A 24,542-nucleotide genomic window follows, 5' to 3' on the forward strand; every position below is an offset into this window, starting at 1 on the left:
ATTCAAAAATAACAAAGGGTCCCTACCTTTGGTACAAGAAATATTTAAGTAGCCAGAGCAAAAAGACAAAACGTCACATCACATCAGGATATGCTTATGGTGGTCCACCATCCAGAAAATGGGCAGGGAGCCCAATTCTGTCTACAATAAGTCATACTTCATTAGTTGTGCAAGGGTGGGAGGAGACACAAATGCGCGTATGATTTTATATATAATATATAAGGGTTTTAAGGGTATCTATGCACTGATGCAAATCCTGTGCTTTGTGCTGAAGAAATGTATTTCCCTGTTTAAGTGCATCACCTGGGGGATGTAAATTTCCAACAGATGTATACATATATATAAAAGTTTATAACATATGTGTATATATTTGTAAAGCTGCATTCAGTGGGTATAATTACCTTGTTTAACTATCTATCGCTCCAGTGTGTAATATGTTGATTTATCCAGTACGTCAGAGCAGGCGGCTAGCTATACATTCATCACAAGATTAGTGGTATCATTCATCAGTTCCTCACCATTGAAGCACCCACATGCTGCATTGAAAGAAATTTTTTGTGTGTGTGTGTGTGTGTGTGTGTGTGTGTGTGTGTGTTTCTTTCAATGCAGCATGTGGGTGCTTCAATGGTGAGGAACTAATACCACTAATCTTGTGATGAATGTATAACTAGCCGCCTGCTCTGATCTACTGGATAAATCAACATTTTACACACTGGATTGATAGTTAAACAAGGTAATTATATCCATTGAATGCAGCTTTACCTATATAGACATATGTTCTAAACTTTTAAACAGATGTATACACCTGTTTGGAAATTTACATCCCCCAGGTGATGCACTTAAGCAAGGAAATGCATTCCTTCAGCACAAAGAACAGGATTTGCATCATTGCATAGGATACCCTTACAAAAATAAAAACTTTTTTTGAAGGTAATTCTCTAGATATTATATATATCATAGGCGCATTTGTGTCTCCTCCCACCCTTGGACGTCTAAGTATGACCTCTTGTAGAGAGAATTGGACTCCCTGTCCATTTTCTGGATGGTGGACCACCGTGCGCATATCCTGATGTGATATGATGTTTTGTCTTTTTGCTCTGGCTACTTAAATATTTCTTATATCAAAGGTAGGGACCCTTTGTTATTTTTGAATTCCTGCCTGCTTTATTCCCAATGATGATGATGTTATTGATGTCAATATTGCTAATATTCCGTATTGATATGTTTTATAGTGTCTGTATCTCCCTGAAGAAGATCGTAAACAAAATTATGATTGAAACACGTTGGGGTTACTCTAAACAGTAATATCCACAGATATACCATTTGTGGATTTCTTTTTGTTAAATGTCATATAGACATCTAATATGTTTATTTTTTGTGTACACCAGAACTCTTGGTCCTCCTTTTCCACATGTTCCCCTTCCCATGCCTTTTCCCTTTTTTGTTATTGCTGCTTTTATTGATGCAGTTTTACCCATTCAAAATAAAACAATATTTTTATACAAAACAAGTATTTTTCATTACTTGTAAGCTGCGCATAAGCCATTGGGAGTATCTCGCTTTTTGTTATATACGTTATTGGGCTAGCAGCTAGCTGTTTATAAATTTTATGTGTTCCTAGTAGGATCACCAACTTAGGTGAGGAAAGAGTTTGAAAAAAAAAAAAATTATAATATATTTTTTTTTTATTCTTGTCTTTTAGATGCACATTAGCCCGTTACCTATGAAGTCAGCAAATGAAAAAACTAAGGAGCGCAAGCAAGAACTCATTACCGACCATAGAGAGCCCTCACATCATAAAGATGCAAAGACATTCATGAGACAGAAGTCCAGCTCTGATGATGAATCTGCTCTTGAAGTGCATACAGAGACAAATAAGTCAGATGTGTCAAAGCATCGTCACAAAGATCGCTCTAGTTCTGAGCATTACAGTCAAGAGCGACCTGATGAAACTACTATCCATTCTGCCTATTCTGAGGATTTTGAAGATTCTGTGCTCTCTGACAATGAACTCGGTTCAAGCAATTACTCATATTCCCTCCCTAAATCCATATCCTTTGATGATTCCAGCCTCTCCTCTAGCCATTCTTATCCTCAGTCTAGCCAAACAAGACAGAAAAAACAGTCCCATATAACACAAAGAGTTGTTTTACGAGAAACTTCTGTGCAGACAAATGATGCTGAATTTGGCTACAGCTGGCCACAAGGTAATTCAATTTTGATAACCATTTACAATATTTTTTTTTTTTTTTTTTCAGAAAATTTTTATTAAACAAATCAGCATTACAATAGAAGATAAGTTAGTATATTCAGTGCAAAGAGAATAATGACAGTAAGATCTACCTTCATCCGGTAGCCACTATTTATCAGATATTCCAGCTGTGCAGATGTCAGAAGTATCACTTAACAGTACACCTTAGTGCATTATAGTGTTAAAATCTTAGATAACATTATGTAAGTAACCAGTATTCGATCAAGCCTGGGCGGGGTGGGGGCGGGAGAGGAAGGGAGGGGGAGGGGAGGGAAGGGGATGAGGGGGAATGGGCACAAGGAGAATAGGCATGGGATATAGGATGTCCTCCAATGTGTTTTACGTCATGGTTAGGGGGTAGGGGGTTCAGGGTCCCCGGAGGCGTCCACCCAAGAGGACCAGATTTTATCAAACTTCCCTGGGCATTGCCTACTTTCATATGTCATTCTATACAGGGGAAGTACCAAGTTGACCGACCTTCTCCACGAGGCCAGAGTAGGAGGCTCCACTAGTTTCCATCTCAGTAAAATTTCACGTCTAGCATAATATAATGCGAAGGTAAGACACAATTTACTATACCTGTCTCCCTCAACATCCTCCAAATAGCTGAGTAATAGTATTTGAGGATCAACCGGTAAATTTAAACCTGTGACATTGGTCAGTTTGGAGGCCACTGCTGACCAAAAGGGTCGGAGTTTGGGACAGGACCAGACCATGTGCCAGAAGGTACCCACCTCCTGCCTGCATCTCTGGCAGTTGGGATCTCTTTGATGGTAAATGCGCACCTGTTTCTGTGGGGTGAAGTACGCTCTGTGTAGAAACTTAAATTGTAGGAACCTATCTTTTGCAGCGATCATGGAAGGAATGTAGGAAATTAGCCACACTCCTTCCATTCCTCTTCGTCCAAAGAAGGAATATCCACCCTCCACTTTTCCCAGGTTTTAGTTAATTTGGTATCATACTCTACTGTAAGGTATAGATATAGTGTTGAGAGAGGCTTCCCCATCACACTGGAAATCAAGACCCGTTCAATGGAGTCTGGTTCCAAAGTGAGGGGGGCAGGGAACTGGGCTTCAAAGGCGTGCTTCAGCTGCCAGTACCTGAATTGGAAGGAGGACGGGATAGCAAATGATTGCCTCAGGGTATGAAAAGTCATAAGCCTACCGTCCTGAACTATATGTTTTAAGGTAAGCATTCTTTTTTTTGCCCATAGAGAGGGGTCCGGTATACTGTAAAAGTGAGGAAGCTTAGGGTTACCCCATAGGGGCATGTGTGGTGAAATGTGATTAGGTTTCCCGTATATCTTCCTAGCCTCCTGCCAGACCCTCACGGTGGTTCGCATCGGAGTTGTCATGAACGAACTGGCCCTAAGTCCATGAATAGGGAGATTGCTCAGGGCATCAAAGGAACGCAGAATGGCTGCTTCCAGAGTGACCGCTGTATTCTGTGTGGGCTGGGAGAACCACCACCGAATCGTGACCAGAACGGCTGCCCAATAATAAATTTGAAAATTCGGTAGTGACAGTTCCCCCACCCCCGAAAGTGGGAGATATAAGATCTGTTTGGCTACCCTGGGTGGCCGCCCAGACAAAGTGTATCAACAGACTCTCCAACCTTCGGAAAAAAGTGCTAGGGATGTGTATGGGGGTGGTGCAGAAGAAATATAGATATTTGGGAAGATAAATCATTTTTAGCAGATTGACTCTGCCGACAGGGGTCAATGGAAGGGAACACCATGTAGCACACCTAGCCGTTAGATGTGTCATGAGTGGTCGCAGATTGTTGTCCAGATAGTCCTGGACTTTACCACTAATTTTAATCCCCAGGTATTTGAAGTCATCTACCCATTTGAGCTGTGGGTGTGGCACCCTAGGGGTCGAGGGATGGAGCGGGAAAAGAACAGACTTGTCCCAATTAATGCGAATCCCCGAGTACCCGCCGAATCGGTTAATTAGACCCAGTGCAGTCTGTAAAGAGGATATGTGAGATGCTCATCCCTCCTGCCTGCTCCCTGGAGAGCCAGGCCAACAGACGGCCTGACCTCTCCCCCTGCTCAAAGATCCGTTGGGATTGAGCCAACATTTTCTTCTGGGTAAGAGAGGTACGCAGACGAATAACCTCCTTCGTCATAAGTTGTAATTGTGAATAGTGTATAGGGTCTCGGGTACGAACAAAAAGAACCTCTGCACTACTCGCCTCCCTCTCAGCCTTTATCAAGTCTGCCTTATGCTCCCTGTAAACTCTGGCAATGATGGTCGCTTAATGTCCCCTCGTCATGGCCTTAAAGGCATCCCACACAACTGTGGGGTCGGCAGAGCCCACATTTACCGCCTAGAAGTCAAGCAACTCCGTTCTGAATTGGGAGTCCACAGCAGTCTCTGAAATCCAAAATCTAGAGAGCCTCCATATCTTGTCTACTGAGCCCAGGGAAAGGTCCAATGACAACAGCAAGGGTGCGTGATCGGAGATTCCCCTAGGCAGTATTTGTATGTCTGTGACTCGTGGGAGGACCGGGCTCCCTGCGAAGACTAAGTCTATTCGGGAAAATGTTCTGTGAGAGGCCGAGTGGCATGTGTACGCCCTGGTCTGGGGGTGTCTCCACCTCCAAACATCAGTCAGGCCATAGGTATCCGCCCATTCAGCCAACCCAGGACAATGATGTCCCGCAGATGTCAGTCTGTCCAGATCCGGGTCAGGGACCAAATTAAAGTCACCCAGTATGATATTATTGTCAGATGCAAAGTCGGCTATTTTGCTGGTGATCTGATTGAGCACCAGCAAAGAAGCCGGCGGGGGCAAATATAAGCCCACAATGGTCCACGTTAGAGAGTATATTTTAGCATGAATGATAACATAACGACCATCAGGATCGATGGCCAAATCCAAGAGCCGGAAAGGGAGAGATTTCAGTATCAGGATAGTAACACCCCTGGAGAAACTGGAGTGTGTGGAGTGGTAGCCCACCCATGGTTTTTTCAGGGCCAGAACCCTACTTCCTATTGGGTGCGTTTCTTGGAGCACACATATGTGGGTTATAATCTTTAATGAATTGGAACACCAGGGAACGCTTGATCGGGGAGTTCAATACTCTCGTGTTCCAGGAGATATTAAGGGAGGACATGGTTACTAAGGATGATAAGAATGTTAGGATAAATGTAGGTCACGGCTCCTGAATTGGACCCCTGGACCCAAAACGGACACATCTGGAAACAATGCAATGCTGATAAGTCAATTATTTTAGTGCAATTATAAAACAAAACCAAACTAAAAACAGATATAGGAGCCCGATATCTAAAGTAAATTAAGCTAACCCCGTTAGGGGCTAGAGGCGTGGAAGAGGCGAGCCTAACCCCCTGAGACTTCCCGCGGGGGGGTAAGCAGCAGATCAAGCAATAGGAGGATACATAGAACAAGAACTCCAGCGCTCCTCAAGGGAGCAAGCAAGTGTAAAGGAACTTCATATCTCAACAGTCTCCTGACCATATCCTTTGGCAGGGGCATTAACTTAGATTTTCCTGATAGGGATAGTTAGCTACCCCCCTCCAAGTCCGCACACACCATGGGTTTGAACTGGGCATAACTGGTGCAACGAAACTAAGTCATCCATGGGGTAGTTCGTGTGGTACCTCAGACCTGGGTCCAGGTTATTGTGAGTAAACAATGAAAGGGGTCATACGGCACATACCGGTTAGTCGATCAGCAGATCTGTGGTAGCGAGTCCAGCCAGGCAGAGGCCTCTCTAGGTGTGCTAAAGAATCGAGTTGTCTTGCCGCCCTGGACTCTCAGGCGAGCAGGGAAGAGTACACTGTAGCGAATGCTGCGTGATCTCAATGCCGCTTTGACTTGGTCGAAAGATTTCCTGAGTTTCTGGGTCTCCACCGAGTAATCGGAGAAAATCATCAACTTAGTATTCTGCAATCTGAGGTCCCCAACATTTCTAGAGGTGCGGAGGACTTCGTCTCTGTCTCTGAAGTTGAGGAGATGGAGAATGAAGGTGCGGGGAGTGGATCCAGGAGGCCCCGGCTTAGGCGGGATGCGGTGTGCCCTCTCGACCGTGTAGTGGGGTGACCAACGGGCCTCGGGTAGAAGGTCACGCAACATACCCTCTATGAAGGAGGTAGGATTGTTCCCCTCCGCCCCCTCTGGTAAGCCGATAATGCGAAGGTTATTGCGCCGATTTCTGTTCTCTGTGTCTTAGGCTCTGTATTCTAGGGTCTTTACTTTGGTTTGAAGTATGCGGAGTGTTGCTCCATGTTCCGCCGTGGTGTCTTCAGTGGTACTCAGTCTTTGCTCCATCTCAGTGACTCGCGACCTGAGTTTGTCTATATCTTGGCAGATTAGACCCATATCCAGCTGAACAGCTTCAATTTTTGTTGTTAGCGTGGATTGGCAAGTGGCGATGGCCGCCATGATGTCCGCCAGCCAGGGGGGTAGAGAGTCATCCGACTCCATGAGGTTCGTCTGCGAGGCTCTATGGGCACTGCGTGTGGTGTGAGCCTCCGGAGAGGGGCAGGTGGACGTCTGAGGGGAATCTGACTGTGGCGGAAAGGTCAATCTTTTGCCCCCTTTTACTGTATTTTGCGCTGGAGTTCCTGCGCCTCATTCAGATGTCTGGGGCCCTGATCTGGGCAATATTCAATAACTAGCTGTGGGAGCCTGTCTGTGGGCTCAGGGGTATTCAGGTACTAGGTGCAGTGCAGCATGTGTCCCCCAGACAGTCTTCCCCCTCACCTGCGGTTTGTGGAGTGCAGGAGCTGTCCTCTTCAGGCGTCCACAGGCCTACAGGGGTATTCAACCCAGCCACAGCCTGTCTCACCCGGGATGTCAGGGGTGGGGATGCTCCAGGGCTTGTTCCACTTCCCAGGTAGCGACCTCCAGCCGTCTCAGGGCCCCTTCTTCCAGGCCAAAGGTGTCGGGTACTCTACAAGCCGAGCCGGTCCGGAGGCTCTGGGCCCTCAGGAAAGGCTGCGGCCTAGTTGTTCGTGGGGGGGAGAGAATGGAGCCGGAATTCGGCCTGTGTCCAAACTAGGGCTGGTTTTCCTGCCTCCACCCGAGGTCCGTGATGGCCGGTGAGACTCGTCTGTAGAGCCAATCCCGCCAGGGATCCTCTGTCTTGCGGCGTGGCCTGCCAGGGATCCTCTGTCTCGCGGCGTGGCCCGCCAGGAAAGGCTGCGGCCTAGTCACACGAGATCGGGACGCCGATCACGGCCCAGGAACGAAAATCCTCTTCTCCCTTCAGCGGTCGGGAGGTCCTTGCACCCCCCCCCCCCCCCCCCCCCCTCGGTCAGCAGGGCTGTATTTTCAGGGGATTTGGTGCCGATGGATCCGGATAGAGATTGCGGAATTGCGGAGCTCTCTGAGAAGCAGCCACTCACAGCGCCATCAGGTAGCTCACAGCAACTAGCAGCGTGGTAAAGTATTCCAGTAAGCACAGACCGCTTGCTTGCTTGTAAAACACACCGCCTAAAGCACTCGCATAAACCAGGTGAAGAAGGAGGCCATGCCTCCGAAACATGTTGTCCTAGCAATTGCATGAAGCTTACGAGAGGAGTCAGCTGCATCACTGTGCATCCCCTCCCTGGCCACGAGTGACGTCAGGCAGCGCTGGCTGGTCCGTGCGAGTGCTTTGGGCGGTGTGTTTTACAAGCAAGCAGGTGGTCTGTGCTTACTGGAATACTTTACCACGCTGCTAGTTGCTGTGAGCTAACTGATCCCTACAGACCAGGAGAGGAGGCTATTATGGAGCTGTTTATGCCATTTAACGCTGGATGTTTGCGAGTGCAACCCTCATTTTTTTTTTTTTTTTTTTTTTTTTTTTTTTTTTTTTTTATACACTTATCTTCATCTATTAAACGATAACACACAAGGGCTGGCGTGCGCTCTCTCTTGTTTTTAATATATATATATATTTTTTTTTTTATATATTTGTAAATACTTAATGAATGTTTTCTATTTTTTTTACTATGGCTCCTTTTCACACTTGTGCGACTTGGGATCCGACTAGTAAGACCCAAAGTCACAGGACATATGAAATTCAATGTATGAGAATGTAAAGTCAGATCAAAGTCGCCCCAAAAGTCACATCAGTCGCACTGAAAATTGTGCAACTTTGGAGACATGCTAATGTAAAAGGAGCCTATATGGATTAAATCTTTGTTTTACAAATAAATGTTTAACACAAGGATTTTTCAGAGCAGCATTGCCTTGAAATAGCACAGTAGCTGCATTTCTAGAAGCTTGCTTCTTTCCAAAACCTCAAACTGAGCTCTCTAATAAAGTGAGTCGCTGCTCTGGCTCATTCACTTTGTGTAGATTGCAGCCTTAAAGGGTTGGTTCACCAAAAAAAAAAAAAAACTTGCAGATAAGGAGCATCAACAAACTTTAGCTTTGACCAAAGTTGAATAATGTTCTTGCTATATGTGTAGGCTATTCGTATACCTCATGAAGCCTGACTGGAAAACTCCTAGGATCTTGAGACTCCTAACTGGTTCTGTTCACCCCTACCTTCAAAGAAGCAAGCTCAAAAATGCTGAGCTCAGAGCTACTGCATCAGGGGGGTGAGAGCGCACATGAGGGGATTTAAATCGGAGACAGAGCTCCTGTGATGGTGCATATGAACAGTAAGAGCTGGGATTTTCTTGGCAACGTTTTAGAAGTTTTTTGGTCTGGTTTCATGAGTTGTGCCTACACCTATAGAAAGGTCATTATTTACCATTAGTTAAAGTTGCACAGTTTGTTTTTCTCTAGACTTCCCTTATCTGCATAGGCAGTCTTTATTTGGTAAAGATGAACTATGCCTTTTTAAATACTGAGCTCTGCAAACAGGCTCTTTACAAATAGTAAGGAGACAGGAAAACTTTTGACAATAAGCACAGAGCTGGGCAGTCGACCCAAGTAAATATGTATGTACATAACAAGATGTATGTATATACTTTAGTACATATTTTATTTATTTTATTTTTTTTATTTTAAAGTTTTATTCTTCTTCTTCTTCTTCTTCTTCTTATTGTTTGTTTTTTGTTCTGTTTTTTTTTTTTTCTGTCTCGCATAGCAACCATTGGCTTTGGACCTCTTGCTCCCTCCATTGCTGTGGAGCCAGCTTCAATTGTGAGCCATGTGGTGAGCCCTGAGTTAATAGAAGGTAATTTATTTTACTTGTTCACAAACGAACTTTAGTATAGCAACTAAACTGCTTCGCGTCCGCACGATTGTAAAATGATGGTCAGACGGGAACCCCATTGTTCTGGGAGAACATCATATGATGTCTTTCCAAGAACGCACCTCGTGTGGCTGTGAGCTGTGGCATGATCTGTCAGTGCACACAGCGGATAACTGATCATTGTACTGGCTTGCTGCCAGTACCATGTGATTGCTGTGACCAATCACAGCAAATCGCATGGCCGTTGTAAGCAATGAATGGCTTTCTTTCATGTCATTCATTGTATACAATTGTGTTGCTGTGGTGATGTCCCTGCACTTGTAGTCCATTGAAGCTATCTCCAGCCCTATAACCAAAGGTCCTTACCTCCGTATGGACCTGTGCCTGGAGGAATAGAGTCTGCAACCCGCAATCCACTGATCGCGGTTGCAATTTTTTTTTGTTTTTGTTTTCTTTTATCGGTGTGGCTTTGTGTTTTTTGTTTTTGTAAAAGGTAGAATATGCCTTTTAACTTTAAATATATTCTAAAACTGGTATATGGATATGTGTACAGTTGTGCTCAGAGGTTTACAATCTCCTAGCAGAATTTGTAATATGCAGACCATTTTTTCGTTTTTAAGAAACATGTGATCACTCTAAACACATTTATTTTTAATGTGATTTAAATTAATAGAAGTGAAGAATGAATAGAACAAATTAATAGGCTGTACCACACCTTTTGTGAATGGAATATGATTGACTGCGCAAAGGCTTTATTTGTCAGTTCATTGTCAGGATCATTATCAGGTAATCGGGCATATTCCTGATTACCTGAAAAAAAAAATGTAAAGAATGCTTTAATTTGAGGATTAATTCTTCCTGAGCACCCTACGTAGTGTTCCAGGTAGAGGTCGACCGATATATCGGCCGATATTTGACGTTTTTTTCTTAATCGGCATCGGCTGATTGTGCTGATAAAAAATGCTGATATAACTCAGCCTGACTTGCAAATGACTTCTGAAGTCAATACAAGTTGCCTGTATTCTTCTGTGAAGGGACTTCTCTCCCTCTCTGGGCAGCCTGCCAAATCTGATAAAAAGAACCTGAATTGATACAATGTTTACACTTCTGAATGAGCTGAACTCTGTGTGTAGAAGCTCTCAGTTTAACCATTTAAAGACTAAATCTTTTCTGACATTTGTTGCTTACAAGTAAAAATCCTGTATTTTCTGCTAGAAAATCACTTAGAACCCCCAAACATTATATATTTTTTTTTTTAGCAGAGACCCTAGGGAATAAAATAGTGGTTGTTGCAATATTTTATGTCACACGGTATTTGCGCAGCGGTCTTTCAAACGCAATTTAAAAAAAAAAAAAAATACACTAATAAATTTAAAAAAAAACTAAGCAGTAAAGTTAGCCCATTTTTTTTTTCGTCCAAAAGTTTTGATTACCTGTTTTTGTGTATTTATTTTTAAGATAGTGTGTTTTTTTTTTTTATATATTATTTTTTTTTTTTTTTTTTATCTAAATTATACATACAAGTGAACTGATTGGAGGTTTGTTTTGTTTAATAAATGTTTAAATGTAAAAAATTTTCTGTATCACTTTAGGTTGCTTTCACACTGCAGCGGGCATGCGTTGACGGTAAAACGCTGCTAGTTTTAGTGGCGCTTTACCGTCATTTTAGCGGCGCTATTCGGCTGCTAGCGGGGAGCTTATAACCCAGCTAGCAGCCGAGGAAGGGGTTAAATGCGCCCCTGAAGCGCCGCTGCCGAAACGCTTTGCAGGCGCTTTGGCAGCGTTGCGCATTCATTTCAATGGGCAGGAGTGGTGGAGCAGCGGTATACACCGCTCCAAAGATGCTGCTTGCAGGACTTTTTTTTAACATCCTGCCAGCACATCTCCTCAGTGTGAAAGCACTCGGGCTTTCACACTGAGACTGCAGGGGAGCCGTTTTACAGGCACTTTACAGGCGCTATTTATAGCCCAAAAGCGCCTGAAAGACACCCCAGTGTGAAAGGTGTCTAACTGTTAAATTTTATGAGATGAAGGAAAAAAAAAAAAAAAGAAAAAAAAAAAATCGGCCTAATATATCGGCCCAAAAAAAATCAGCATCACATATCGGCCATCGGCCACCGAGATTTCTAAATATCGGCATCGGCCAGAGAAAAACCCATATCGGTCGACCTCTAGTTCCAGGTACTACACACATCTTCTGAGAGAGAAAGCATACAAGTAAATAAAAGGAGAAACCAAATTTATACTATTATAAATGTGTATTATCGGTGTTGATGGGCTTTAATGGACAAATGCAGAGAGCTTTTCACATAAGTTTTGAAATCGTTCAGAATTAATTGACCTGCTTCTACTACTTTTGCGTTCCCATAGTCCTGTATGGGGAGAGAAGCAGTTCTGACGAAAACAAATTCCTCTCAATGTTTGGCTCTAAGAATGGAGAATTAAATTTTTTCAAATGCCTATTCCTGATCGGTTCTGTTTTAAACCATATTTGCTTGTACACAGTTTTTATCACATATCTGTCTTCATGCTCAATATGACCTGTAGTTTCTGAAAACCTAATGTTTTACTAATTTTGTTATCTACCAGCTCTGACCACATACAGTCCAATGGCTCTAGCACTGAATGACATGTTGAAACAGCAGCTGCTTCTTACTCGGACGTTTGTGGACATGGCTCGACAGCTATACCTCTCCACTGTGAAATCTCTGGAGAGTGAGTCTTATCAATATACCACACTGGAGGACACAAAGAAGGTAAAAACAAGATCAAGCAGGAGGTTTAATTGCTTGCTGGTTTCAGACATTCTGGGCTACTTATCAGATGGGCCCGCATTTACTTCTCTTTACCTTGCTTCTTCTTTCATTTGATTTTTTTTTTTTTCACTTTTTTGGCTTAACAAAGTGGCGATTAATCGCCATTGTGTTGGCCACGCAGGGCCCACAACAGAACAACATTTGGTAAGCATTCTAGAAAAACCAGAACCTGCTATTCTAATGAACCTGAAATAAAAACCTCCGGTCCCAAAACTTGTCTCCCTTCCAACCTTGAAGCTTTTTCCTGGCCATCTTAAAGCGTTTGTTACCCCAACATTTCATATTCCTGATCTGTACTTGCTGTACCATGTACTTGTATGAAAAAGTATCCTGTTCTCTTTGTATTTCTTCCTTTGTGTGATATTCCTGGTGTTCCTGCCAGTCCCTTTCCTATTAAAAACTGACCACACTAAGCAGGAGAACATGTCATGGTCAGTTCTTTAGCTATGCTGGGAACCCGGCCTGCTCTCCTCCAATGATGAGACTTGTCCTGACACACTCACCTCCCTGCACATCCATTTACTGGGATGATCAGTGTGCTGCTTCTTTTTCTGCTCCAGCTCTTGTGTAGCTTAGAACAGAGTGTATGTGATCACTTCTTAAAAAAAAAAAAAAAAAAAAGGAGATGTATTTTTTGTGTGTGCGCGTTTTATCAATACACAAATGTTTTGCCTTTCATTTATTTTTTTAAGCTAAATGGGTTGTTTTACAAGGTGATCATTTACAATCATTTTAAAGTTTATCTCCAGCCTTGTTTTAGATAAAGTGGGAAAGGCTTAGAACTGCTGTTGTGTTTTCATTGCTGCATTTGTCCCCAATGAGATTTGCCATTACTTGCTTTCTAGAGACACAAAGCGCAGCAAGAATTACGTTTCCCAAAATAATCCTGCCTTTGCAGTTGACGCTAGAACTTGTATTTCATTTAGATGATTTCTCTTCTACTCCTTGTTTTGGTGACAACTGTAAATTTTTTACATTTGTCCTCTGTTTCTGGCTTGGTGACAGAAGGTAAAAGCAAATCTCTGCAGAGGAGACAGATGGCAATAAGAAACGGGTTCTAATCCATCCCAGTGTATTTGAATAGAACAATTTGGAAGACTGTCTACTAGCTGTGACACAGTTCCAGAAGTCTGAGCAGCTCTGAGGGAAGTGTTTTCTTTTCTTAGACAGAATTATGTTTAGAGGCAACTTTTGCCAGTAGCCCCTTGGGCAAGTAGGAATATTCCATAGTTTCTTCTTCGTAATATCGCTTGTATGTTTTGTAAACTTAAAGTGGTTGTAAATTCAGAATTTTTTTTTTTATCTTAATGCATTCTATGCATTAAGATAGCAAACCTTCTGTGTGCAGCAGCCCCCCTAATACTTACCTGAGCCTCATTGGCTGAGACAGCAGCAGGACACCATTGGCTCCTGCTACTGTCAGTCAAAGTCAATGAGCCAATGAGGAGGGGGGACAGGGCTGAACCACTGCTCCGTGTCTGAATGGACACACAGAGCAGCAGCTCGGGTGCCCCCATAGCAAGCTGCTTACTGTTGGGGCACCCGGCAGGAGGGAGGGGCCAGGAGCTCCGACGAGGGACCTGAGAAGGGGAGGATAGAGCTGCTGTGTGCCAAATCACAGCACAGAGCAGGTAAGTATGACATGTTTATTAATTAAAAAAAAAAAAAAAAAAAAAAACTTTTAGTATCACTTTTAAGATTGAGACCCTACTTGCAGTCAGATTTTATCCTTTTGATGTCTTATACACAATTAAGGCAAACTGATTTTGAATCCCTTCCTATAATAATTTTATTTTAGTCTTCAAAAATCTGAGTCTGCTGTCTAACAGAATGTCAGGTCATCTGAGACCAGGTGACAGATGCACTCCGTAGGAGTCGGAAGTGCACCGCTAAGATAGTGGACCCTAGGACTGACTGCAGTGGATAGTACTCAGGGAGGTTCAGGAAGCAGGTCTGCTGGGTCACTAACACAGATCCCAGTGGGAGCTAGAGCATAGATTCCCCAGGGCGCGGAGCCAGCAGGTGTTCACCAGAGCCTCTAGTGGTGAGGATGGACTGCGCTGCAGTCTGGCTCCAGGTCGCGGCCCCTAGGGTCTCACAGCTCACGCTCACGGTAGACTACAGGAGAAGAAAGCAGCAGGCTAGAACAACAAGAATAGTAAAGCGATAAGGCAGAGCTCAGAGCGAGTAGCAGACAGGAACAACAGAGTACACGCCAAAGGTTGAGGGTCACAGGCAAGCAGGGATAGTCGGGGACACGCCAAAAGGTCAGGGTCACGAGCAGACAGGAATAGTCGAGAACACGCCAAGGTCGGTAACAGAGACAAACGAAGAGCACACGGCAAGCAGGAAACAGGAAGCCAAACACACAATGGATACACAATGGTTGATCAGCAAGGTTGGCTTGCAATGCCCAGGTTAATATAGTGTTCCTAATTAGAGACTGGGGTGGAGCTATGCTGAGGGAAGATTATTTAAACAGTCAGGTGAGGGTGGCTGGCATCTAAAGGTGAACACATAAGGATGGGTGAGCTGACAGACACACATTACTGCATAACCATGACACAGAAATCTGTCCACAAATTAACGATCCAAATATTTCCACATTTTCTGTAGACTTGTTAGCAGTGCGTATTCTCCTGTCACATCATACACCAGTGGTATATTTTAAAAAGCTCCACTTTTCTTATTGAAAAGCAGTCCTTTTAGCTCCAGACAAATTACTTTGCCTCTGTTGAAATTACAGTATGTAAGTCCGCTACAGGCAAGGAAGTGTTTCCATCGCCTACTCTGCCCAATTGTTTCAACTGCATTTAATTCTCCGGCAAACCACAAGGAGAGAGACTGCAGCAGGCTCCGACATATGTGAGTACAGCCACTAGGATTTACAAGATTGGCATCTCTGAGCCAGCTTTTCAGTCTGGGAAATAGTTGCTGATGTCATAGCAAAATGACAGCAGCCTTTAAAAAGAAGATTGGCAGGGGAAGTTCTGTGACTTATGTGAGATATTATAAATGCATGCATATGTTAACATGCACAATAATTATCATGAACGCACTTAAAGTTGAACTCTCTAAATAAAAATCCTAATGCTGTTGGGGGAATGATTAATATGGGAATTATTCCACTCCAATATACCTATGTATTAAACGAGTATGGAACTCTCAGTATATGGGGAGAAACAAGATTTCTGTCCTTGTCCATTTTGGGACACAGGAGGTCGTTAACTGTTGGGTTATACTGCTGTCTACAGGCAGATTGGACACTGGCAAATACAAAAACTGTAGACCAGCTTCAGCTTTGCTGAGAAGTCCATCCATTTTTTGTTTGCTTTTTTCCTTTGATTTTTCTTCATTCAAATTTCCTTACTACTTTGTTGTTTAAGCTGGTCCCTACATGACAGCTGCCTATTTTTGTGTTTCCTCAGCAGAACTTTGGAAAGCTGCACCTAGACCCTGCTGCTCTGGATGCTTTTGAGCACTGGGTCTTGCTTAAGACACTTTGCAGACCCAGTTCTGGTAAAACGTAGAGCTCTTTCCAGGTCTAGATTTGGAAATGCCTCAATCATTGCCCTGTCTCTCTTTATGAGCAGGCTGTTTAGACTGAGCACCAGGAGTTACCTTGCTACTTGTTGCACTGGCCATGTTCCATGTTTCAATTTACTCACTCTCTGTTTGTTTTTTACTGCAGAAGGGGGTAATGCTGAGGGATTGAGTTCTCATATCAACTGCTGGGTGGAGTGTGTTGCTGCATGGTCTCTTTCCTGCAAGTGTCGAGAAGGCATCTCCCAGCTGCTGCTCTTGCTTGCAAGAGCCACAAAGAACTGTGATCTACAGTCCGTTGCTGCTCGCCTACAGTGATTTAGTCATCTCTGATTGACTGACCCTTCATCTGTTGCCAGAGGTTGGATTTGTGAGTACCCAAAGCCTTGCCTCGTACCCTCTGATATCTTGCATTTCCACAAGCAGCAAGTCTGATGTTAGTAGCAGGGGGCATAGTTCCACTGTACTGGGTGCCCCCAGCTCATACTCCAGGCTTGCAGCATGCCTACTGATGCAGCCTACTGCAGATGGGAGTCTTTGTTCCCTCTGCTCCTGGAGTTTGTGCATATTTCTGGGTTTTCCCTAGCTTTATTCGGCATGGTTGACTTCTCTGCTCCGTCCACTGAAGTTTTTACTGCAGTAATGTATGACTTTATGGGCTAAAGATCAGATGTTTTCTGACTCAAACACAGAGACCTTTAGTGCACTTCTGAAGATTCCATATCTAATCTGCCCACAACTTTAATGGCCTCTGAGTATGCTGAATCTCTACAGTCCTTTCCTGATGAACCTGCCTTTAAGGAGTTGCAGTATTTTGCCATGGCTCCCAGCTTCAAGCTAGAAGATCAGTGTGTCACTTCTGCCAGCACTATACCCAGTCTAGGATCCTTTAGAGCAGGGGTCTCAAACTGGTGGCCCTCCAGCTGTTACTAAACTACAAGTCCCATGAGGCATTGCAAGGCTGACAGTTACAAGCTTCACTCCCACAGGCAGAGGCATTATGAGACTTGTAGTTTCGTAACAGCTGGAGGGCCCCCAGTTTGAGACCCCTGCTTTAGAGCTCTTTTAGACCATCAAGACCTTCCTGGTGCACCTGCTTGCTCAGTTTTTCTCCATGGAGTCTGGAAACCTCCTTACAAGATGTTTGTACCTCCCCAAGTGCTTATCAGCCTTGTATGTTTTTAAAGAAGCTCTTATTAAAACCATGTTCTGCCCCCTTTCTGCATCTGGCAGTGTTCTGTCTTTAACAAAGCATCCACCATTCCAGTAGAGGATGCACCTTTTTTTTAGGTACCCTAATGACCAGCCCTGTTTTCTTTGACTGTCCTGTTTTTCAACCTGTTTTAGTCATGATTGTAATCTGTCAAGCCCTGACTTACTGGACTGGTCTAAGGCTATCGGACAGAGCTTGATTACTGTAGCAGTTGATCCCTTGAACATAGAACATTTAGAAGAAATGCTCGTGGCTCTATAAGAACAGATTGTTGCAGGTTTTTGCTCTCATTTCTCACTCGGGTCTCCTTACACATGGGAAGAACACGTTGGTTAAAGTGTTGGAATGTGAAATCTTCCTTCCTTTTTTTTTTTTTTTTTAAGAAGTCCTGCTACTTGCAGGACTCAAGGGGCAGGTCCTCTTTAGAACTGCCCTGGATGCAGTCATTCAGGATGCCACAGGGGCCAAGAGTACTGCTCTTCCTCAACCAAAAAAGAAGCTCCAGGTTAAATCTGGGAAGGCTAATCCGTCATTACTGTGAAGACTCAAATTCCAAGCCCAGACCCAAGTCTGGCTCACAGCTTGCCCGCAAACCTTGGAACTCAGTCCTAAATTCTCCTTCCCATGAGGTTAAACTCCATTTCCACAGTGGGAGGTATCTGTTAGTCTTTGCTGACACCTGGACAGCCTGCATCTCGCATGCTTCGGTGCTGCAGGGGATTTCCAGGGGCTGCAAGCTAGAATTGCACTCTCAGCCCCCCTCCACGGTTCATCACTTCTAACCTTCACCTTTACAAATTAGCAGATTTTCATACAGCCTCAGTGGGTCTTCTCGGACAGGGTGTCATTATCCCAATTCCGTGAAAGTATAGTTTTCAGGTTGGTTCAGTTTCCAGACCAAAAAGGGTCATCCACTTCTTCATCTTGGATCTCGAGGCCCTAGATGTCCTCATTTCAGCCTGGAAATTTAACATGAAATCTACCAGATCTGTTATAGCCTTCCCCATTCATTTTTACACTTTGCTGTGGATTCTTTCCACTTTTTTTTTGTAGCCCTGCTATTCTGCCTGTCTTCTGCAGATCGGGTGTCCAGTAAGGTGATGGCCCTAGAATTAGCCTTACTGTACTTTCAGGGCATTCCCATTGTGGGATATCTAGATTACCTTCTGCTTTGTGGACAACGTAGCCCTAACCATCTGACGTCCAACCCCTTACATTGCCACTGTCTTTGCTATCATTAGCTGCTAGGACCGCCAACGTCCTAGTAAGTGATGAGCCAATTTCCAAGGTTACACAGCAGGATAAATCTTTCTCTCTTCAGTGCTGCTCCACCTTCCAGCTGCACCCCCTTACTCCTGCTCCTGTTTCATGGCTCCTGGCACCTGTAAAGTAAGGGGACTCTAATTTTATATGGACACTCCAGTCTAAGAGGGCTTCTGATTAATACGGACACTTTAATTTAAGGGGGATTTTGATCTATATGGATGCTCTAATCTAAGTAGGGATTCTGATGCATGGGGGGACTAATGTAAGAAGGGTCTCTGATCTAAGTGGGAGACCCCTCTATTGGGAGATTCTGATGTAAGAAATTACTCTATTAGTGGGGACTCTGATGTAAAAGGAAACTGTGATATAAGGGGGACTCCTGATGTGCATGAAGGGTGTGAAAGTTATCACTGGCTTGCAGTCTGAAAAGCTTATTAGATGGAAAAGTGTAATTTCTTTTAAATGATTATGCTGAGTGTTGTAAATGTTGTTAGGCTCAGTTTTTATGTAACCATGTCCCTTTAAGACAAATTGCAAAATACTATAGTGGACAAGTGTGGCGCTAAACAATAATCTACATGTACGTCATTGGGCAAAACCAAACAGAATATCAATCTGAAAGGCAATATGCGCAATGAAACAAGTTAATGAAACACAAATATGTTGGTGTAATGACTGTTAGCTGAACCTAACAGAAATAATTAAAAAACCCCAGTTGAAGTCCTATCGGACGAAACACGTCGGGTTGTTTTGCCTGTCTTGCCACTATCGATCTAAGCGCTTTTTATACCTGGCTCCCTTTCCTGGAATCAGAGTTTGTTTTTACTGTCCTGTTTTTTAATAAAAGCTCTTACTTAGCTGATTCACACTATGGGGAGTTTTTCTCTTCTTGATCCCTATCACATTTGAGGATCTATCTCCAACATATGAAGCCGGACCCCTGCGAGTAGTTCCTCTTCCATACCATGGACATCGGTTACTGGTGAGACCAGAGAGGTTCGTTTGGTGAGTGCCGCAGCTCTCCTCCATCTTTTGTTGCCGGTGATAGCGGGTCATCTCCTCAGCCTTATCGCAAGCTTGTTTGACTCCCAAGCCGCTGGCTGGTGAGTCCACCACTGTCGGTAAGGGTACATTTGCCTATCCCATTTTTACATCTGTTGGATCCCATACCGTGTTGATGCCATCCCTGGGTTCAAGGACCCCACACCATTTATCCTGGTCGTTGCCGAGTGTTCCAGCTATAGACCCATCTGTGGTCTTACATTCATGTTGGACTTGTGGCTCTATCAGCAGTACACAATTCATGTCAGATGTATTGTTCTATTAAGAGCTTGAGTGTTGACATTTTTCACATTCCAGTCACTTGTATCCACATCATTGTCATTATTATTGTATTCACTTACCCATTCTGTTATTATCCTGCACTTTTTGCTTCACACTTCTAACAGTGGGTTATTACTTTGATATGAGTACTAGTTCATGAGAGTTTTCATACATGTAACCTCTCCCCACCTTTTGTTTCCAGTCACTCATTGTATGACACAATTCTTTAATGTTTTTTAATTATTTCTGTTAGGGTCAGCTAACAGTCCTTACACTAACATTTTTGTGTTTCATTAATTTGTTTCATTGTGCATATTGCCTTTCAGATTGATATTCTGTTTGGTTTTGCCCAATGACGTACATGTAGATTATTGTTAGTTTAGCGCCACACTTGTCCACACTATAGTATTTTGCAATTTGTCTGATTGTTGTGTTGGCTGCTTTCTTTATTCTTTGTTTTGGTGGGCGCATTATTACTTTTGATTTCTTGCTATGTCCCTTTAAGACCCTCCCACTGTTAACAGAACGCCACGTGTGGCCAGATTATACTAAGCATGTGCTTAGCTTTATTACTGAAGGTTGTTTGTTGGTATGGGGAGGTGTTAAATGATGTCCATGTGCAGTGTGGCATGCCCCCCCCCAAATTGTAGGTCCACACTGGGGCCCAACTTATGTTCTTGCACACAGGCCCACTGCATTTAAAAAACACCCCTGCATCCTCCTCCTCTGCACTGGGACCGGGGACTCTTACATGTATATGGCTCCAGATGTGTCCGCTGACTACATTCACTTTCTCCAGTGGAGGAAAGAGGGTGGCTGCCTGCACGCACGTCTCCTGGCTGGCGGTCTGTTACTGGAAGGGGGTGAATCGGAGGGTCTGTATTCCGGTTCCCTGTGACCACCCCCCTGCAGTAACAGACTGCCAGCCAGGAGGCGTGCGTGCAGGCAGGCAGCTGCTCCCTTTTCTCCACTGGAGAAGGTGAATGGAGTGAGTGGACACAATCGTAGGAGAGGCAGTATTTTTGAACAGGAGGGAGGGGTCCCCTCTGATTACCTACCTGCACTCCTTGTTGGTGGGGAATCTCTGAATATTTCCCCCGTACAGCTGGAAGTGTATGTTTTGAGCTCTGCACTGCACGCACTGTTAGCCCTGCCCACTACTCCACCTGAAGAGGGGGGCACAATTTGACATCTTTCCCCTGGGTACTGCTTACTTTGCCTGGTGCAAGGAAAGGAAGTTGAATCCCCGGGAATACTCTAATTTAGGAGCGATGTTTCTTTTTTATCCATTATATTCCAGATTCTCTTGCCTTGCAACCTCTTATCAAGACGTTTCTTCAGGGATTTTTGCATATATACATATCCCCCCAATTTGACCTTTTTTTGTGTCACCTTGAGATCTTAACCCATGTCATGTGTACTTTGGAGACCCTTTTGAACTAATTTGAAATATTCTGTTGAAGACTTCACTTGCCTTCCAGGTAGCCATTACATTCCTGTAAAGAGCCCTTTCTTGTTTTGCGCAAGAACAAAGTAGTTTTGAGGCCATACTTTTTCTACGTAGAGTGGTCTCCTCTTTACATCTTAATAAGAGCATTGTTTTTCCTTCCCTTTGTCCTGCCCCAAAACATGACAAGCAAATTTCCCCAACATTGCCTGGATGTGGTCAGCTGTCCGGGTCTACAGCCTCTTTTCGCAAGACCGAGTTCCTCTTTGTTTTTGGCATACTGCTTCCTGCTCTACCAATGCCAGGTGGATCAGGCAAATTATCTCTAGGCCCCTACATCCTTATGGACATAGTTCCCTATCAGAGCCCATTCACCAGCACCATTGGTTTCTCCACATTTTACCATGTGGATGTTCAGGCCTCAGCTGATGCAAGCTTCAGCCTCAAGGTGCTTCATGCTGTCATCTGGGTGTTTTTGTTTGGGTTTCCTATCCTTTGTTTTATTTTGTGGGCCTGTAGATGGTTCTGTTTGCTATAGTGTTTCCCACCCCTCAGTTTATTGCTTGGGTATGTCCCATGGTCTACGAATACATGTTCTGTACTGTATGATTAACATAACAGGAATTTTGCTTCACCTGTAAATTCAATATCTTGGAGTACAGGACACAGGCCCCGAGCCTCTGTGTTTGATCACTCCTTATTGCTTACTAAAAAAAAATAGAGTTTTACGAAGTGGGTAAAGGTTATATGGTGCGCTCTAGGAGCAGCCCTAGCAAGTTGTTTTTTTTTTTTTTTGTTTGTCAGTGTCCAATCACCTGAAGGTAGCCTACATGTAACCCATAGTCTGTGAATACAAAACCCTTTCCTTTTACTGTTCTCCAAGATGAGGAATTTACAGGCAAGTCAATTTTATATAATATTATTTTTATTTTTTATTTATTTATTTTTTTTTGCATATGACTAGCTGAATTTGAATTTGGCTTAACTTTGGAAAGGCATATGTGACACTCATTCCACTTTAAGGCATCTTCTGTCACTTGTAGCAATACATAGGATTGTGATTATGAGTAAGACTCATGCTCAGGCTGACTACAAAAGTAATAATTTAAGGAAGACGACTTCTCTGCAGAAGAATCTGCACGTCCAGTAATGGTTTTTTTTTTTTTTTTTTTTTTTTTTCCCCCTGGAGACCACTAATAGCAGCAGCTTTGTTGATTGAAGCACTTTGTTGAAGAAGAAAAAAAAAAAAAAAAAGACACACAAGTCCATCCAGTTCAACCAATAGAAGGGGAAAAAATAAAAATACAATCCTATACCCACAGTTGATCCACAGGAAGGCATAATATCAGCAAAGCATGAACCGATCTGCTCCTACAGGGGATACAATTCTTGATCCCCCCCCCCCCCTCCTCCCCCTCCGGATCAACTTTACCTTATTTCTGAAGGGAAGGTGCATGCCCAGAGGTTGCCAGATTTGTCCATCCTTCACTTCTTCTGAATCGCCAACCAGAGAAAATATGTGCATTGCTAGTGTCAAGACACGTTTTGAGTTACAACAATGACTTGTCAAGTGATTGAGATGAGGGTGACATCCCCTAAGCATGCAACTTGTAAAACTATTCATCAGTGCAGTTCCAGAATTTTATCTAACAGATTCATAGCGATTTCAAACTGGCTGTAGTGGCTAATCTATTATTAATTTAATGAATGACAAAACATGGAAGGGCAAGGTTAAATATGTGATTATTTGTAAATATTTCTGCTTGTCCACAGTACATAAAACCGCACAATAAATCTCATAAATGGAGAGATGAACAGAGAGAAGAAATGAATAGAACCAGAGACCACAAGCAATCTGGAGAATGTGGCAGCAATTAAGCTTACCTACAATTATCAGACAAGCCCTGCTAATTCAAATATGCAAGTATATGAATGAACTGTGTACGTGAAAGTTGTTTTACTGTGTAAAGCAACTGCTATTTTGAAATCTTTTGGTATATGATTGAATACCCATATTTGTGGGCAAAAAAAAAAAAGTTTGTCTACCCATAATATGCAAAAAAAAACCTGTGAACAACTGTGAATTCAATTATAAATAATGCTACAAATTTGTTTGTTTTTTTAAATACATGAAACATGTTACAGCAATGAGCATTATTAAGTAATGTATTTGCTTGCATTTTTAATTGTCCTTATTGATGGTCACTCACCCAAGATTTATATCTAAGATGTCATGTACTCTGTGATTACACACTGAAAAAATATGTATGCAGACAGACAGACACCAAAGGCAAATACATTTAAAGTGTTTGTAAAGTCAGAAGGTTTTTTATCCTAGTGTTTGTTACCCTAAAAAAAAAAAAAAAAGAAAATGGATTCTGTTCCCTTAAAGCATGTTATGCAGCACAGTGCTTGTGCTGTGTCAATTGGCCCCCTGTAATACCTGAAATACCTGGCTGATCCTGCCTGGCTATGCCCTCCCCCCCTGTAAACTGATCATGGCTGCTGAGCCCTGACACCGTGGTCCATTTACGTGCCTCCGTCATCCGCTGCTATCTTCAGCTCTCCTCTCTCTGTCTGTCTGGCCCCCCCCCCCCCCCCCCCCCGCTCGAAAACCATCTGATCTTTATACCATCATCATTGTTAGATAACAACATGTGTCCTAGTGCCTGTAATATAAATATATAATTTAAAAAAAAATCCAATTTCTACTTGATTTCACAGCGCCACCCGACTCTCTCCTCTTCGGCTGACGTCTGCAGGAGTTCTCGGCCCCGCCCACTGGAGCTGTCAGACGGGGAGAAGGAGAGAGCCGGAAGGTGATGTGAAATCGGCTTCTTTTTCATTTTTTTTTTTTTTTTTTTTAATTTAAAGCACAGGTTGTTATCTAACAATGGGGATGGTATAAAGATCACACAGTGGCTTAACCACTTTAATGCATCCTATGCATTAAGAAAAACAAACCTTCTGTATGCAGCAGCCCCCTTAATACTTACCTGAGCCCCATCTCTCTGGCGATGTCCATGAGTGCCTCGGTCATCCAGGACTCTCCTCATTGGCTGAGACACAGCAGCGGTGCCATGGCTGACTGACAGCAGCAAGAGCCAAATCAGGAGAGAGAAGGGGTGGGGCTCAGTATCTGAATGGACACAGGGAGCTGTGACTCAGCTCGGGTCCCCTTAATAACAAGCGCTTGCTGTGGGGGCACTCGCCAGGAGGAAGGAGCCAGAAGAGCCCAAGAGGGACCTGAGAAGAGGAGGATCCGGGCTACTTTGTGCAAATCCACTGCAACAGGGCAGGTAAGTATAACATGTTTGGAAAGGACCTAATGCGTAAGCTTCCTGAAAATTATAGTTTTTGTCCATAACCGTTTAGTAATCCTCCTTGATGGTTTAATATAATTGAATGATTCATTTTTAAAACTTCTTCAGTTATATTATGATCACTTTCTGGTTTCATTCTCATTTAGAAACATAGACGAGTGACAGCAGAAAAAAGACCAAGTGGTCCATTGAGTGTGCGTG

General features: G+C 43.4%; 1 protein-coding gene across 2 annotated transcripts in view; it reads left to right on the forward strand.

Annotated features, from left to right (window-relative positions):
- LG01H19orf44 (linkage group 01 C19orf44 homolog) overlaps positions 1 to 23,390 on the forward strand; it is a 33,845-nt gene extending 10,455 nt beyond the window's left edge. For both annotated transcript variants that reach the window (XM_073592708.1, XM_073592713.1), the window contains exons 7-10: positions 1,703 to 2,207; positions 9,303 to 9,392; positions 12,000 to 12,166; positions 22,792 to 23,390. In XM_073592708.1, coding sequence (XP_073448809.1) covers positions 1,703 to 2,207; positions 9,303 to 9,392; positions 12,000 to 12,166; positions 22,792 to 22,896 — 867 coding nt within the window. In that variant the 3' untranslated portion in view covers positions 22,897 to 23,390. The remainder of the gene's footprint in view (positions 1 to 1,702; positions 2,208 to 9,302; positions 9,393 to 11,999; positions 12,167 to 22,791) is intronic.
- The last annotated feature ends 1,152 nt before the right edge of the window (positions 23,391 to 24,542 follow it).

The sequence above is a fragment of the Aquarana catesbeiana genome, linkage group LG01, assembly GCF_042186555.1.
Source record: "Aquarana catesbeiana isolate 2022-GZ linkage group LG01, ASM4218655v1, whole genome shotgun sequence".
Classification (NCBI taxonomy): domain Eukaryota; kingdom Metazoa; phylum Chordata; class Amphibia; order Anura; family Ranidae; genus Aquarana; species Aquarana catesbeiana.